General features: G+C 40.8%; 1 protein-coding gene across 1 annotated transcript in view; it reads left to right on the top strand.

The window, feature by feature from the left end:
- Positions 1-11,474: 11,474 nt before the first annotated feature.
- LOC311098992 (TGF-beta receptor type-1-like) overlaps positions 11,475-14,985 on the top strand; it is a gene marked incomplete at its 3' end in the record, with an annotated part of 43,171 nt that continues 39,660 nt past the window's right edge. Inside the window, exon 1 of the mRNA XM_084139574.1 lies at positions 11,475-11,594. Coding sequence (XP_083995700.1) covers positions 11,525-11,594 — 70 coding nt within the window. The 5' untranslated portion in view covers positions 11,475-11,524. The remainder of the gene's footprint in view (positions 11,595-14,985) is intronic.

The raw sequence follows: 14,985 nt of genomic DNA on the forward strand, positions 1-14,985 counted from the left end.
GAAATCAACTGTGGGAGCAATTATTAGGAAATGGAAGACATACAAGACCACTGATAATCTCCCTCGATCTGGGGCTCCACGCAAGATCTCACCCTGTGGGGTCAAAATGATCACAAGAACGGTGAGCAAAAATCCCAGAACCACACAGGGGGACCTAGTGAATGACCTGCAGAGAGCTGGGACCAAAGTAACAAAGCCTACCATCAGTAGCACACTACGCCGCCAGGGAGTCAAATCCTGCAGTGCCAGACGTGTCCCCCTGCTTAAGCCAGTACATGTCCAGGCCCGTCTGAAGTTTGCTAGAGTGCATTTGTATGATCCAGAAGAGGATTGGGAGAATGTCATATGGTCAGATGAAACCAAAATATAACTTTTTGGTAAAAACTCAACTCGTCGTGTTTGGAGGACAAAGAATGCTGAGTTGCATCCAAAGAACACCATACCTACTGTGAAGCATGGGGGTGGAAACATCATGCTTTGGGTCTGTTTTTCTGCAAAGGGACCAGGACGACTGATCCGTGTAAAGGAAAGAATGAATGGGGCCATGTATCGTGAGATTTTGAGTGAAAACCTCCTTCCATCAGCAAGGGCATTGAAGATTAAACGTGGCTGGGTCTTTCAGCATGACAATGATCCCAAACACACCGCCCGGGCAACGAAGGAGTGGCTTCGTAAGAAGCATTTCAAGGTCCTGGAATGGAATAGCCAGTCTCCAGATCTCAACCCCATAGAAAATCTTTGGAGGGAGTTGAAAGTCTGTGTTGCCCAGCGACAGCCCCAAAACATCACTGCTCTAGAGGAGATCTGCATGGAGGAATGGGCCAAAATACCAGCAACAGTGTACTTACAGAAAACATTTGACCTGTGTCATTGCCAACAAAGGGTATATAACAAAGTATTGAGAAACTTTTGTTATTGACCAAATACTTATTTTCCACCACAATTTGCAAATAAATTCATTAAAAATCCTTCTGGATTTATTTTCCTCATTTTGTCTGTCATAGTTGACGTGTACCTATGATGAAAATTACAGGCCTCTCTCATCTTTTTAAGTGGGAGAACTTGCACAATTGGTGGCTGACTAAATACTTTTTTTCCCCCCACTGTAGCTATACTCATTTACATCCAATCCAGACAGTGTGATATTTTTGCTAGTGTCCCCTTTAAGCCCACCAGGTAAAAATGTGAATTAAAAAATTAATAAAGATAAACATACACTTTTATTGTCTATTTAACAGTATAATAATATAAACTGCATACAAAAATGTAAACTATGCCTGCTTATCATGCTTTATGTCATTGCAATGAACCATACTATGCAGCTACTGTATTGATGCAGCATGTGGTCTGTTTGCTAGCATGCTAAAACTCATATTTTGATTTCAAAAGAAACAATATTTATAATTCAAGTAATATTCTCACATATGTCTTATTCAAAACACTAATCACTTAAATTTTGATAACAAATGAGTAGTTACCAAAAACAGGAGTAGAAATATGCAAAAAAAATTACCTTCTGAGGGTACCAAAATCACCAAAGTTTTTTTGCAACTTCTTCTGGGATCAGCAGGCACTTGTCACACATGCTTTGATAACTCAATATTGACAAATCTGATTGTTACATAAATGACACTTATTATTGTAAGCCAATCAGCTTAATTGGAAGAAAAATCACACAGCAAAAAATGATAATGTTGTTGTTTTCTTTACTCAGAAGTTGCAAGTGGGCTTATATGGTACGTGGGCTTAAAAGGGACGTTTACCCTAACGCAATCTGTCTGGAAACACTGTTACTAAAAATAGAATTGTCAATATACAGTGCATTCGGAAAGTAGTCAGACCCCTTGACTTTTTCCACATTTAGTTACGTTCTAAAATGGATTTTTTTTTAAATGTCCTCATCAATCTACACACAATACCTCATAATGACAAAGCAAAAACAGGTTTTAAGAAATGTTAGCAAATGTATAAAAAATAATTTAAAAAAACTACGGAAATGTGACATTTACATAAGTATTCAGACCCTTTACTCAGTACTTTGTTGAAGCACCTTTGGCAGCGATTACAGCCTCGAGTCTTCTTGGGTATGACGCTACAAGCTTGGCACACCTATATTTGGGGAGTTTCTCCCATTCTTCTCTGCAGATCCTCTCAAGCTCTGTCAGGTTGGATGGGGAGCGTCGCTGCACAGCTATTTTCAGGTCTCTCCAGAGATGTTCGATCGGGTTCAAGTCCAGGCTCTGGCTGGGCCACTCAAGGATATTCAGAGACTTGTTCCGAAGCCACTCCTGCCTTGTCTTGGCTGTGTGCTTAGGGTCGATGTCCTGTTGGAAGGTGAACCTTCGCCTTAGTCTGAGGTCCTGAGCGCTCTGGAGCAGGTTTTCTTCAAGGATTTCTCTGTACTTTGCTCCGTTCATCTTTCCCTCAATCCTGACTAGTCTCCCAGTCCCTGCCGCTGAAAAACATCCCCACAGCTGGATGCTGCCACCACCATGCTTCACCGTAGGGATGGTGCCAGGTTTCCTCCAGACGTGAGGCTTGGCATTCTGGCCAAAGAGTTCAATCTTGTTTCTCATGGTCTGAGAGTCCTTTAGGTGCCGTTTGGCAAATTCCAAGCGAGCTGTCATGTGCCTTTTACTGAGGAGTGGCTTCCGTCTGGCCACTCTACAATAAAGGCCTGATTGGTGGAGTGCTGCAGAGATGGTTGTCCTTCTGGAAGATTCTCCAATCTCCACAGAGGAACTCTGGGGCTCTGTCAGTGACCATTGGGTTCTTGGTCACCTCCCGATTGCTCAGTTTGGCTGGGCTGCCAGCTCTAGGAAGAGTCTTGGTGATTCCAAACTTCTTCCATTTAAGAATGATGGAGGCCACTGTGTTCTTGGGGACCTACAATGCTGCAGACATTTTTTGGTACCGTTCCCCAGATCTGTGCCTCGACACAATCCTGTCTCGGAGCTCTACGGACAATTCCTTCGACCTCATGGCTTGATTTTTGCACTGACATGCACTGTCAACTGTCGGACCTTTATAGACAGGTGTGTGCCTTTCCAAATCATGTGCAATCAATTTAATTTACCACAGGTGGATTCTAATCAAGTTGTAGAAACATCTCAAGGATGATCAATGGAAACAGGATGCACCTGAGCTCAATTTTGAGTGTCATAGCAAAGGGTTTGAATACTTATAAGGTATTTTAGTATTTTTTATACATTTGCAAACATTTCTAAAAACCTGATTTCGCTTTGTCGTTATGGGGAATTGTGTGTGGATTGATGAGGAAAAATTTTCATCTAATCCATTGTTGAATAAGGCTGTAACGTAACAAAATGTGGAAAAAGTAAAGGGGTCTGAATACTTTCCGAATGCAATGTTGCTAACTCACTCTCTGTTTTGTGTTTTGGTAGCAATGATACGTGTATAAATCGTCTATGGTTAGTAAGTTGGTTCTCAGCTGCCTAGCAATCTTGCTGTCAATGTGGTGATGCTAGCTAGCTAGCTAGCTAGCTAGCTAACAGCAAGCTGACAATATTGAAATGTTAGGTGTGCTAAGCTAGCCAGTCTAATTGAGATTAATAGTTAGTGGGGTGGTTAAATTGTGTATTGTTGTGTGTTTTGTTGTAGGTGGTACATAATCTGATTCCACCAGCATGTGATTCCAACCCCAAGCTCTGCACAAGGTGAAGGTAAGTTGGCAAAAAAAATTACAAGCTGACGGCTAAAATAGCTCTATTTACAGTAAGCATGGCATAAACATGAATTGGGTAGTCTTTGTATGGGTTTGTGTTTAAGTTATGGGGTTAGAGGTAGTCTGAGGACCACAGAGTACCTTCCAGACCATGGGTTCAATTAGTCTAACCCTTTTCCCCTGCTGAAAACTAACCCAAAGCGGTGCCAGTTTGGGTACACGAGCATGAGGGAGGAGACGCACCTTGTGGTTATGGAGCACAACAAGACTGTGGGACAAAAATGAGAAAGGGACACTGAAAGGTATAAAATCAAGACTGCAACAGTAATGACACAACCACCTCATTCTTCTCTCTACAGATTCTCAAAACACAATACAAAGACACGTCTACAAAAATCCCCTGCCAAGGTCTACTATTGATAAGAATTATCTGTCTAATAACCTGCCCAGGGACTGCGGTTGAAAATATTGCAATCCTTTAGCCATTCCTGGACCTGTGTCCAAAAACAAGCTACAAATGGACAGAACCAAAACAAATGATCTAATGATTATGTCTCTTCACAGCAAAATCTGCAGAGCTGGGAAGATTGTATCCCCCATATAAATAACATTCTATTGGTAGCAAGAATTTTATATAATAATTTAAATTGAAAGATTCTAATTTTTGAATCCGGTGTCGTTTTGCGTGTCAGTTCATAAACACTATGCCATGGGATGGGTACGTCAAAAATCTCTTCCCAACTATTTTGCAATCTATATGGGACGGCTGTCAATCCTTTGGTCCTTAAATTAAACTGATATACTTTTTTATTTATCACAGTTTTCCTTAACCAATTATGTTCTTTAATGCAAGGCCGACAGACAAGTTCCTTACGTTCTCCCCCTTCCACTTTCCTCTTCCACTTTTGCGGTAAGGCTGCAATTATTTGGTTGTAATTTTGGGTAGAGCAGACATTTCCATATGTTTTTGTTAGCTGCATTTGCAACATAACTCCACCAGTCCTACCGATGATATCATTTACGAAGATTATACCGTTTTTAAACATTCTGTCAAAAAATAAAGGTTTTTTATCAATTAGTATATTTGAATTTAACCACAATATTTGTTGCATTATTTGTTCTGTCGTTTCTGGAGGATTAAATTGAAATTGCAACCAACTTTCTATGGCTTGTTTTAGAAATAGTGATATTTGGGAAATTATTTCCTTTTCAAATAACTGAAAATGAGTGGTTGTAATCTGAATAAAGGGAAAAAGGCCATTCTTGAACATTGGGTGAGACAATCTTACTAATTTGCTTGAGAACTAGTTCGGATTTAAGTATAACTTTTGTATGACTGAAGCTTTTAGTGATAGGTCTAATGCTTTAATATTTAATCATTTCTGTCCTCCGAATTCATATTCATTATATAAATAGGCCCTTTTAATTTTGTCTGGCTTGCCGTTCCAAATAAAATTGAATATTTTTTTCTCATATAATTTAAAAAACTGTTCGCTGGGCGTAGGCAAGACCATAAGCAAATAGGTAAACTGGGATAATACTAAAGAGTTAATCAGGGTGATTTTTCCACAAATTTACAGGTATTTACCTTTCCATGGTAGCAAGATCTTATCTATTTTTGCTAACTTTCTATTAAAATGTATTGAAGTGAGATCATTTATTTCCTTTGGGATATGTATTCCGAGTATATCCACATCACCATCAGACCATTTTATTGGTAAACTACATGGTAATGTAAAAATTGTATTGTTTTTAGTGATCCAATACGTAATATAGTACATTTGTCATAATTTGGTTGTAATCCAGAGAGGTTAGAAAATGTATCTAGATCCTCTATGAGGCTGTGGAGGGATTCTAGTTGTGGATTTAAAAGAAAACATGAATCATCAGCGTACAATGACACCTTTGTTTTTAAGCCCTGGATTTCTAATCCTCTGATATTATTATTTGATCTGATTTTAATAGCTAACATCTCGATGGCCACAATAAATAGATATGCCAATAGTGGACAACCTTGTTTCACTCCTCTTGACAGTTTAAAACTTTCGGAGAAATAGCCATTATTTACTATTTTACACCTAGGGTTACTATACATGATTTTGACCCATCTTATAAGAGATTCTACAAAATTGAAATGCTCCAGGCATTTATATATAAACCCCAGTCGTACTTTATCAAATGCCTTTTCGAAGTCTGCTATGAATAGCAGGCCTGGTTTCCCATATTTTCCATAGTGTTCTATTGTTTCCAATACTTGCCTTATATTATCTCCAATGTATCTTCCATGTAAAAAAAAAAAAAATACCTTTTTAATTCTATGCGCTATACACTGAAGTGTAAGGGGCCTCCAATTTTTTTAATGGACTGGATCTTTATATTTTACACTTGTATCCTGTTTCAGTAATAATGAGATCAGACCTTCTTGAGTGTCAGATAATCTACCATTTACATAGGAGTGGTTATAACATGCTAATAACGGTCCTCTTAGTATATCAAAAAAGGTTTGGTATACCTCGACTGGTATGCCATCCAACCCTGGAGTTTTCCCGGATTTAAAGTCTTTAATTGCATCCAGAAGTTCCTCCTCTGTAATTTCACCTTCACATGAGTCTTTCTGTATGGCTGTTAATTTTATATTATCAATAGAAAAAAAAATCTCTACAATTAGCTTCAGTTAGAGGAGATGGAGGCGACTGAAAAGAAAACATATGCTTAAAGTACTTTGTTTCCTCCTTCAAAATATCATTTGGTGAATCATGGGTCACTCCGTCAATTGTAACCAGTTTTATTAAGTTCTTTTTGGTAGCATTCCTATGTTGAAGATTTAAAAATAATTTTGTGCTTTTTTCCCCATATTCCATCCAGTTTGCTTTATTTGTATAATACACTGCTCAAAAAAATAAAGGGAACACTTAAACAACACAATGTAACTCCAAGTCAATCACACTTCTGTGAAATCAAACTGTCCACTTAGGAAGCAACACTGATTGACAATACATTTCACATGCTGTTGTGCAAATGGAATAGACAACAGGTGGAAATTATAGGCAATTAGCAAGACACCCCCAATAAAGGACTGGTTTTGCAGGTGGTGACCACAGACCACTTCTCAGTTCCTATGCTTCCTGGCTGATGTTTTGGTCACTTTTGAATGCTGGCGGTGCTTTCACTCTAGTGGTAGCATGAGACGGAGTCTACAACCCACACAAGTGGCTCAGGTAGTGCAGCTCATCCAGGATGGCACATCAATGCGAGCTGTGGCAAGAAGGTTTGCTGTGTCTGTCAGCGTAGTGTCCAGAGCATGGAGGCGCCACCAGGAGACAGGCCAGTACATCAGGAGACGTGGAGGAGGGCAACAACCCAGCAGCAGGACTGCTACCTCCACCTTTGTACAAGAAGGAGCAGGAGGAGCACTGCCAGAGCCCTGCAAAATGACCTCCAGCAGGCCACAAATGTGCATGTATCTGCTCAAACGGTCAGAAACAGACTCCATGAGGGTGGTATGAGGGCCCGACGTCCACAGGTGGGGGTTGTGCGCTTACAGGCCAACACCTTGCAGGACGTTTGGCAAATTTGCCACTGGCGCCCTCTGCTCTTCACAGATGAAAGCAGGTTCACACTGAGCACGTGACAGAGTCTGGAGACGCTGTGGAGAACGTTCTGCTGCCTGCAACATCCTCCAGCATGACCCGTTTGGCGGTGGGTCAGTCATGGTGTGGGGTGGCATTTCTTTGGGGGGCCGCACTGCCCTCCATGTGCTCGCCAGAGGTAGCCTGACTGCCATTAGGTACCGAGATGAGATCCTCAGACCCCTTGTGAGACCATATGCTGGTGCGGTTGGCCCTGGGTTCCTCCTAATGCAAGACAATGCTAGACCTCATGTGGCTGGAGTGTGTCAGCAGTTCCTGCAAGAGGAAGGCATTGATGCTATGGACTGGTCTGCCCGTTCCCCAGACCTGAATCCAATTGAGCACATCTGGGACATCATGTCTCACTCCATCCACCAACGCCACGTTGCACCACAGACTGTCCAGGAGTTGGCGGATGCTTTAGTCCAGGTCTGGGAGGAGATCCCTCAGGAGACCATCCGCCACCTCATCAGGAGCATGCCCAGGCGTTGTAGGGAGGTCATACAGGCACGTGGAGGCCACACACACTACTGAGCCTCATTTTGACTTGTTTTAATTTTGAGGGTGACTCCAAATCCAGACCTCCATGGGTTGATAAATTTAATTTCCATTGATAATTTTTGTGTGATTTTGTTGTCAGCACATTCAACTATGTAAAGAAAAAAGTATTTAATAAGATTATTTCATTCATTCAGATCTAGGATGTGTTATTTTAGTGTTCCCTTTATTTTTTTGAGCAGTCTATTTCTTTCGAATCCTCTTTGCTATATTCCGGTTGAAACATGTATGGTTGAATGTCACCATGTAATAGAACATCAAAAAATGGTCTATCGTTGAGTGGAATCACTTGACGCCACTGCGGTCTGGTCAGTTCTTTCAGTTTTACCCAAAGGATTGTGTTGTTAGTGTCTGCCTCCCTTCAAAAAAGCCTGCCTTGGGGGAGGGGAGGGGAGGGGAGGGACGGGGCCAGAGCACGAAGCACTGTTTTTCAGAGACTGGAAATAATGTATCAGCTTGTATATTTAGCAATTAATCCACCGATAGGAACATCGCCAACCATATCTACCCCACAAAAACGTATAGTGTTATCAGTATCACATAGAGCACAGGTGTCAAACTCATTCCATGGAGGGCAGAGTGTCTGCTCCTCCCTTGTCCTTGATTGATGAATTAAGGTCACTAGTTAAATATGTGTATGTGACCAATTAAAATTAGATTTGAACTCACCACACCTGGTTGTTTCCTGTATATGGGACGGTTGAGCTAACGTGTGCTAATGTGATTAGCATGACTGTTGTAAGGAACAGCAGACTTTCCAGGACATAGACATGTCTTATATGGGCAGATAGCTTACATTCTTGTTAATCTAACTGCACTGTCCAATTTACAGTAGCTATTACAGTGAAAAAATACCATTCTATTGTTTGAGGAGAGTGCACAACAACAACAACAATTATCACGGCAACTGGTTTGATACATTTACCTCTGAAGGTATATAATGTACTTACATTCAGTAATCTTGCTCTGATTTGTCTTCCTAAGGGTCCCAGAGATAGAATGTAGCATAGTTTTGTTTGATAAAATCCATTTTTATATTAAAATGTAGGAACTGGGTTCTACAGTTTGAACCCCTGCTGTCTCTGGCTCCACACCCACCCCGCCCGGCCATCTAGATGTGTGAAAGTTAGTGTATAAGCTAATGATCCATCATGCTCTGTCGTAGCCGGCCGCGACCGGGAGACCCATGGGGCGGCGCACAATTGGCCCAGCGTCATCCAGGATAGGGGAGGGAATGGCCGGCAGGGATGTAGCTCAGTTGGTAGAGCATGGTGTTTGCAACGCCAGGGTTGTGGGTTCGATTCCCAAGGGGGGCCAGTATGAAAAATAAAAAAAATAATGTATGCACTCACTAACTGTAAGTCGCTCTGGATAAGAGCGTCTGCTAAATGACAAAAATGTAAATGTAAAATGACATTCCTGGGAGTGTATAAATTTACATTTTCTATTACCATATCATTTTTTATGTTCTCTATAGTTATGTACTTGAAAACGTATCAATTGACCAATTTGGCACATTTGGGCAGACTTGATACAAAATAGTCCAGTACTGCAATGCTTCACTGGATCAATCTGAAACTTTGCACACAAACTGCTGCCATCTAGTGGCCAAAATATAAATTGCGCCTAAACTGCTATATTATATTGTGGCCTTTCTCTTGCATTTCAAAAAACAATAGAAAACGCATGTTTTTTTGTTTGTATTATATTTTACCAGATCTAATGTGTTATTCTCCTACATTCATTTCACATTTCCACAAACTTCAAAGTGTTTCCTTTCAAATGGTATCAAGAATATGCATATCCTTGCTTCAGGTCCTGAGCTACAGGCAGTTAGATTTGGGTATGTCATTTTAGGCGAAAATTGAAAAGAAAAGGGTCCGATCCTTAAGAGGTTAACCGAATTAGACACTCTCATTGACCTCCATACAAAAACTCCTCGCTTTGAGAGCAAAAAAAAAGAAAAATCGCCACCTGCTGGAGAAGACAGATTTTGGGCCAAGTTATCCACTTTTACATTTGAGTAATTTAGCAGACGCTCTTATCCAGAGCGATTTACAGGAGCAATTAGGGTTAAGTGCCTTGCTTAATTAAGGGCACATCGACAGATTTTTCACCTAGTCGGCTCGGGGATTAGAACCAGCGACCTTTCGGTTCCTGGCACAACGCTCTTACCCACTAAGCTACCTGCCGCTTCGCCTCTTCCTCTCTATTCTCACCAACTGCACCATGCATGTAGCCATCACTTGCATTGTGGGAGGCACTATTTGTCAACCATTCACGAGGGTATTTTTGTTTGACCCACTCGAACGTGAACGTAGACCGGACTGAAACAGGAACCATCATGATCGGGATACAACTGAAAATTATATTTGAGACCTCTCTCTAACCAATTAATTGTGTACACATTATGTTTTCAGTTTGTTAGTGTGTGATATGGGGGTATAGAAAAGTTTATTTAGAAATGTATACAGTTAATGCATCCAATGTTAATGAGCCATATCTGTTTATTGTCCAATAACATATTTAAAATAATCCATCTACCTTGCGTATCTATTTGGACAATTTGCACATTGGGATCGAAATTACTATTAATTAATATCATCACCCCTTTTGAATTTCTTTGCCCATGGGAGAAGTATATTTCGCCCCCCCATTCCTTTTTCCACGCAACTTCATCTAGAATTGTTGAATGAGTTTCCTGTAAACAATAGATATTATATTCCTTCTCTTTGAGCCATGTAAATATTGTTCTTCTTTTGTTATTATCAGCTAAGCCATTACAATTATAACTGGCTATACTTATTTCACCATACACCATAATGAGATACAAGTTTCAAGTCTATTTATCATTATATATGTTTGTAAATTTACCAATAAAAAATACCGTAATGATTGAGTGTCCATATAGCTGTACCATGATATTTGCATTGCTACTAAGTATCCCTTCAATTGTTCTCCACTAATTCCCCCACTAAAGCCCCTCCCCATCCCAAGTTGAGCCGTCATCCCAGTGATCGGCATCCCACCCACATCCCTCCAGATCCCTAGGGCCCCGAGAGGCCAGGACCCATCCATCGAAAACAGCACACAGTGCCACTCACAAAACAAAGCAGATTAACCGCCAAAAGCATTTCCAATGCTGTCACCTCTATATATAACTATTTAAAAATATATATGTATTCAAATATCTTGCATATCTTATTTTCCATCATTATCAATTAATATGCGTAATAATGTCGGCAGTTCATACGTAGGATTTTAGCATATAACCCGGATTGCCCCCCCCCCCTCCCCCCCCACAACAGATTTTTAAAATTTATTTTTTACAGATGCCGGACAAACACACACGCACATACGCCAACACACTCAACCCCACTCCAACACTGCCATGTTGATCTGAGCCTTGCTGCTGGAAAACCACTACAGTGTCCGACTTTCGGCTGTCTCAGATGCACCTCCCCTGACTTCATTCACCGACTTTCAACTGGTGAGAAGGGGTTGGGTATGAGGGAGCAGGTAAGGGCGGTTAGGGGTGTTCCATGTGGGCGGGGTATTTTCGCGTTGTTGGCCAATCAGACAATTTTTTTCCTCCAAGCAAAGACTACAGAAGTTGAGAGTGAGAAATTTGCCAGAGTAATTTGTTTTGACAATGGATACAATGCGCTGTTATTTCATATTTTTGGTCCTGTTTCTTGGAGCAGGAATTCACATATCCATCGGTAAGTGATCCGGTCACTGCCGTAAATGGCTTTAGACACAGAATTATGATTCTCAAGTTAGATTTTCACACTTGCTTTTTGTTTTCAAGAATTGTGTTTTCAAACACGGCGCAGGTCATTGGGAACCGAGATGCCAGGAATGTTTATTGTTAAACAAATGACCAGGCGAGAAAGCAGGGGAGAGAACGAATAAAAAGTCATTTGCACGAAAATGGCCTCAGTTGCCTATAGTTTAGGACTAGGAGGTGCCATGGCCAGACATTTCTATCCCGTTGTGGCTCATATGTTGTCTAGCAAAACAGTGACACTCGACAATTGCTCTCTTTCGGTACTTGGTCCATTTGTGACACGGCGCGTGGTGAAGTCGATTTGTCCAGTATAATTTTTTGTCAACATAGTTTTCTCATGATTGAGTCATTGGACGAGCGAACCGAATGAATAGGAGCGGCACATATGAGCTGTTGGAAACGTGACAGTTTTATACTTGATACAATTTCCAGATAATTATTATCATGGAAGAGTGATAGAGGCTACATTGTAGCCTATTGGATGATACAATGTATCCGCTTGTTTGCTGACGATATGTAGGGTCTCTAGAGATATAAAAAGCTCGTCATAGCACTTGTCGAATACAACGAAATAAGTTATCTGAAGACATTAGTCCAAAGACCACATTATCATCTAAATTGTCGATTGAAGCTCATTGATAAGGACTCATGTGGGTAGATAAATATGTAGCATAGGCTAAGCCCCTTTAGGCTATTTAGATACTGTTGCAAATAACTGACTACCGAATGACCCGTTTACCAGATAAAAATCGTATGCTTTGATACAGAACATGAGAGACGTGTCGATTAAAGACATGTGGTGTTTCTGATAATCGATAACAAGGAATTATTACTTAGGCTACCAAACATACTCTACGCGCGTGCTGATGCGTCCATGGATGCTGGAGGCTCATGTAGGCTACGTTGACATTGTATCCCACGAGTTGTTGCCCGAGGCAACCATTTATATTTTTGTCAACTTCTCGGTTAACGCTTTGCGGTAGCAAAATTACCTTGTCACAGTATAGTCATTATCGCGATTTCCAATTCTAAAATCGTGCAGGGATGGATTTGCTTTTATAAAGAATGGATAGGGGATGTAGTCTAGAAATGAGATGGTCATAGTTATTGAAGCCATAACGTTTTTAATCTAAATCACGATCCCATTTATGGCGCACGCTCCTGGAAACAAAGCATCCCATCTGTACGGGGAATGGTGATGGGCTCCATTTGTCCACTGATGGGTTGAGCTGTCCAAAGATGACAGATTCTCCAGCACTAGCATCGATGGATGACTAGAGGAAAGGAAAGCAGGGACATGATCAGAAACATTATCTAGTTTTATGCTGTAATATGTCATAGGTTCATAAATGAGTAATGTTATTTGGCATGGTTAGATCTCATCTGGTACATGCCTATCAGTGTACTGTGCTGAGATGTGAATAGGTCTGTGACTGACATTTTGGCTATATGTAATTTCCATAATGTCACTTACTAACCTATAGCCTACCATAGGGAATAAACCCTCCTCGGAGCCATTCCACAATGTGCACAGAGGGATGGGGTTCTGTGAACCAATTGAAGATGGGTCGTTCCATGTCATTTCAGCCAGCCACGACGCCCACCATCTCAGATTGTTTCTGTAGTTAGACAGATAAAATAAGATTAGCATTCCTGCAAAATGTTGTTGAAATATAATGTGATCTCTGATAAATTAAGGTAATTGATTCCACACTAATTGGCCATTTTAAATTATAGGATTCATATGCTAATTCAGAGGCTTTCTTCAATTGGCCCAGACTTAATATTTAATACACTTTAGAATAAGGCTGTAACGTAACAACAGGGAAGGGGTCTGAATACTTTCCGAATGCACTGTATGTGTGTGTGTCTGTTTTGGGTTTTTTTTGCTCAGAAAACTTAAATAAAACCACAATTTGGCCCACGGGCTGCCAGTTGGGAAACCCTGCTTTAGACATACCACATCCGTTCTCAGGGATGGCTAACTCTGGAAATTCCTTTATTCTCTACTGAGTTTTCTTGCATCTTATTTGTGGAACAATCTTCAAAATGTTCGTACATTTGATGTTTTGGTGCTTCTAGGGCAATTGAGAAAGCTGATTGAGGACCTTATTACTAATTAATGTGTTTTGTATTTATATTTTATATTTTGATGTGTATTTTCTGTAATTTATGTAGTTCAGCGCTCATCTGTAAAAGAGAGAAAAGAAAGATAAAAAAATATATATACAGTACCAGTCAAAAGTTTGGACACACCTATGCATTCAAGGGTTTTTCTTTATTTCTACTATTTTCTACATTGTAGAATAATAGTGAATACATCAAAACTATGAAATAACACATATGGAATCATGTAGTAAGCAAAAAAGTGTTACATCAAAATATATTTTAGCCACCCTTTGCCTTGATGACAGCTTTGCACATTCTTGGCATTCTCTCAACCAGCTTCACCTGGAATGCTTTTCCAACAGTCTTGAAGGAGTTCCTACATATGCTGAGCACTTGTTGGCTGCTTTTCCTTCACTCTGTGGTCGGGGGATTGTGGAGGCCAGGTCATCTGATGCAGCACTCCATAACTCTCCTTCTTGGTCAAATAGCCCATACACAGCCTGGAGGTGTGGGGTTACTGTCCTGTTGAAAAACAAATAATATAATAATAATATGCCGTTTAGCAGACGCTTTTATCCAAAGCGACTTACAGTCATGTGTGCATACATTTTTACGTATGGGTGGTCCCGGGGATCGAACCCACTACCCTGGCGTTACAAGCGCCATGCTCTACCAATTGAGCTACAGAGGACCGCAAATGATAGTCCCGCAAAGCCCAAACCAGATGGGATGGTGTATCACTGCTGAATGCTGTGGTAGCCATGCTGGTTAAGTGTGCCTTGAATTCTAAATAAATCACATACAGTGTCACCTGCAAAGGACCCCTACACCATAACACCACCTCCTACATGCTTTACGGTGGGAAATACACATGCAGAGATAATCCGTTCACCTACTCTGCGTCTCACAAAGACACGGCGGTTGGAACCAAAAATCTCTAATTTGGACTCCAGACCAAAGGACACATTTCCACCGGTCTAATGTCCATTGCTCCTGTTTCTTGGCCCAAGTAAGTCTCTTCTTCTTATTGGTGTCCTTTCATAGTGGTTTCTTTGCAGCAATTCGACCATAAAGGCCTGATTCACACAGTCTCCTCTGAACAGTTGATGTTGAGATGTGTCTGTTACTTGAACTCTGTGAAGCATTTATTTGGGCTGCAATTTCTGAGGCTGGTAACTCTAATGAACTTATCCTCTGCAGCAGAGGTAACTCTG

This window comes from Coregonus lavaretus, assembly GCF_964263955.1.
Source record: "Coregonus lavaretus genome assembly, chromosome: 23".
Taxonomy (NCBI): domain Eukaryota; kingdom Metazoa; phylum Chordata; class Actinopteri; order Salmoniformes; family Salmonidae; genus Coregonus; species Coregonus lavaretus.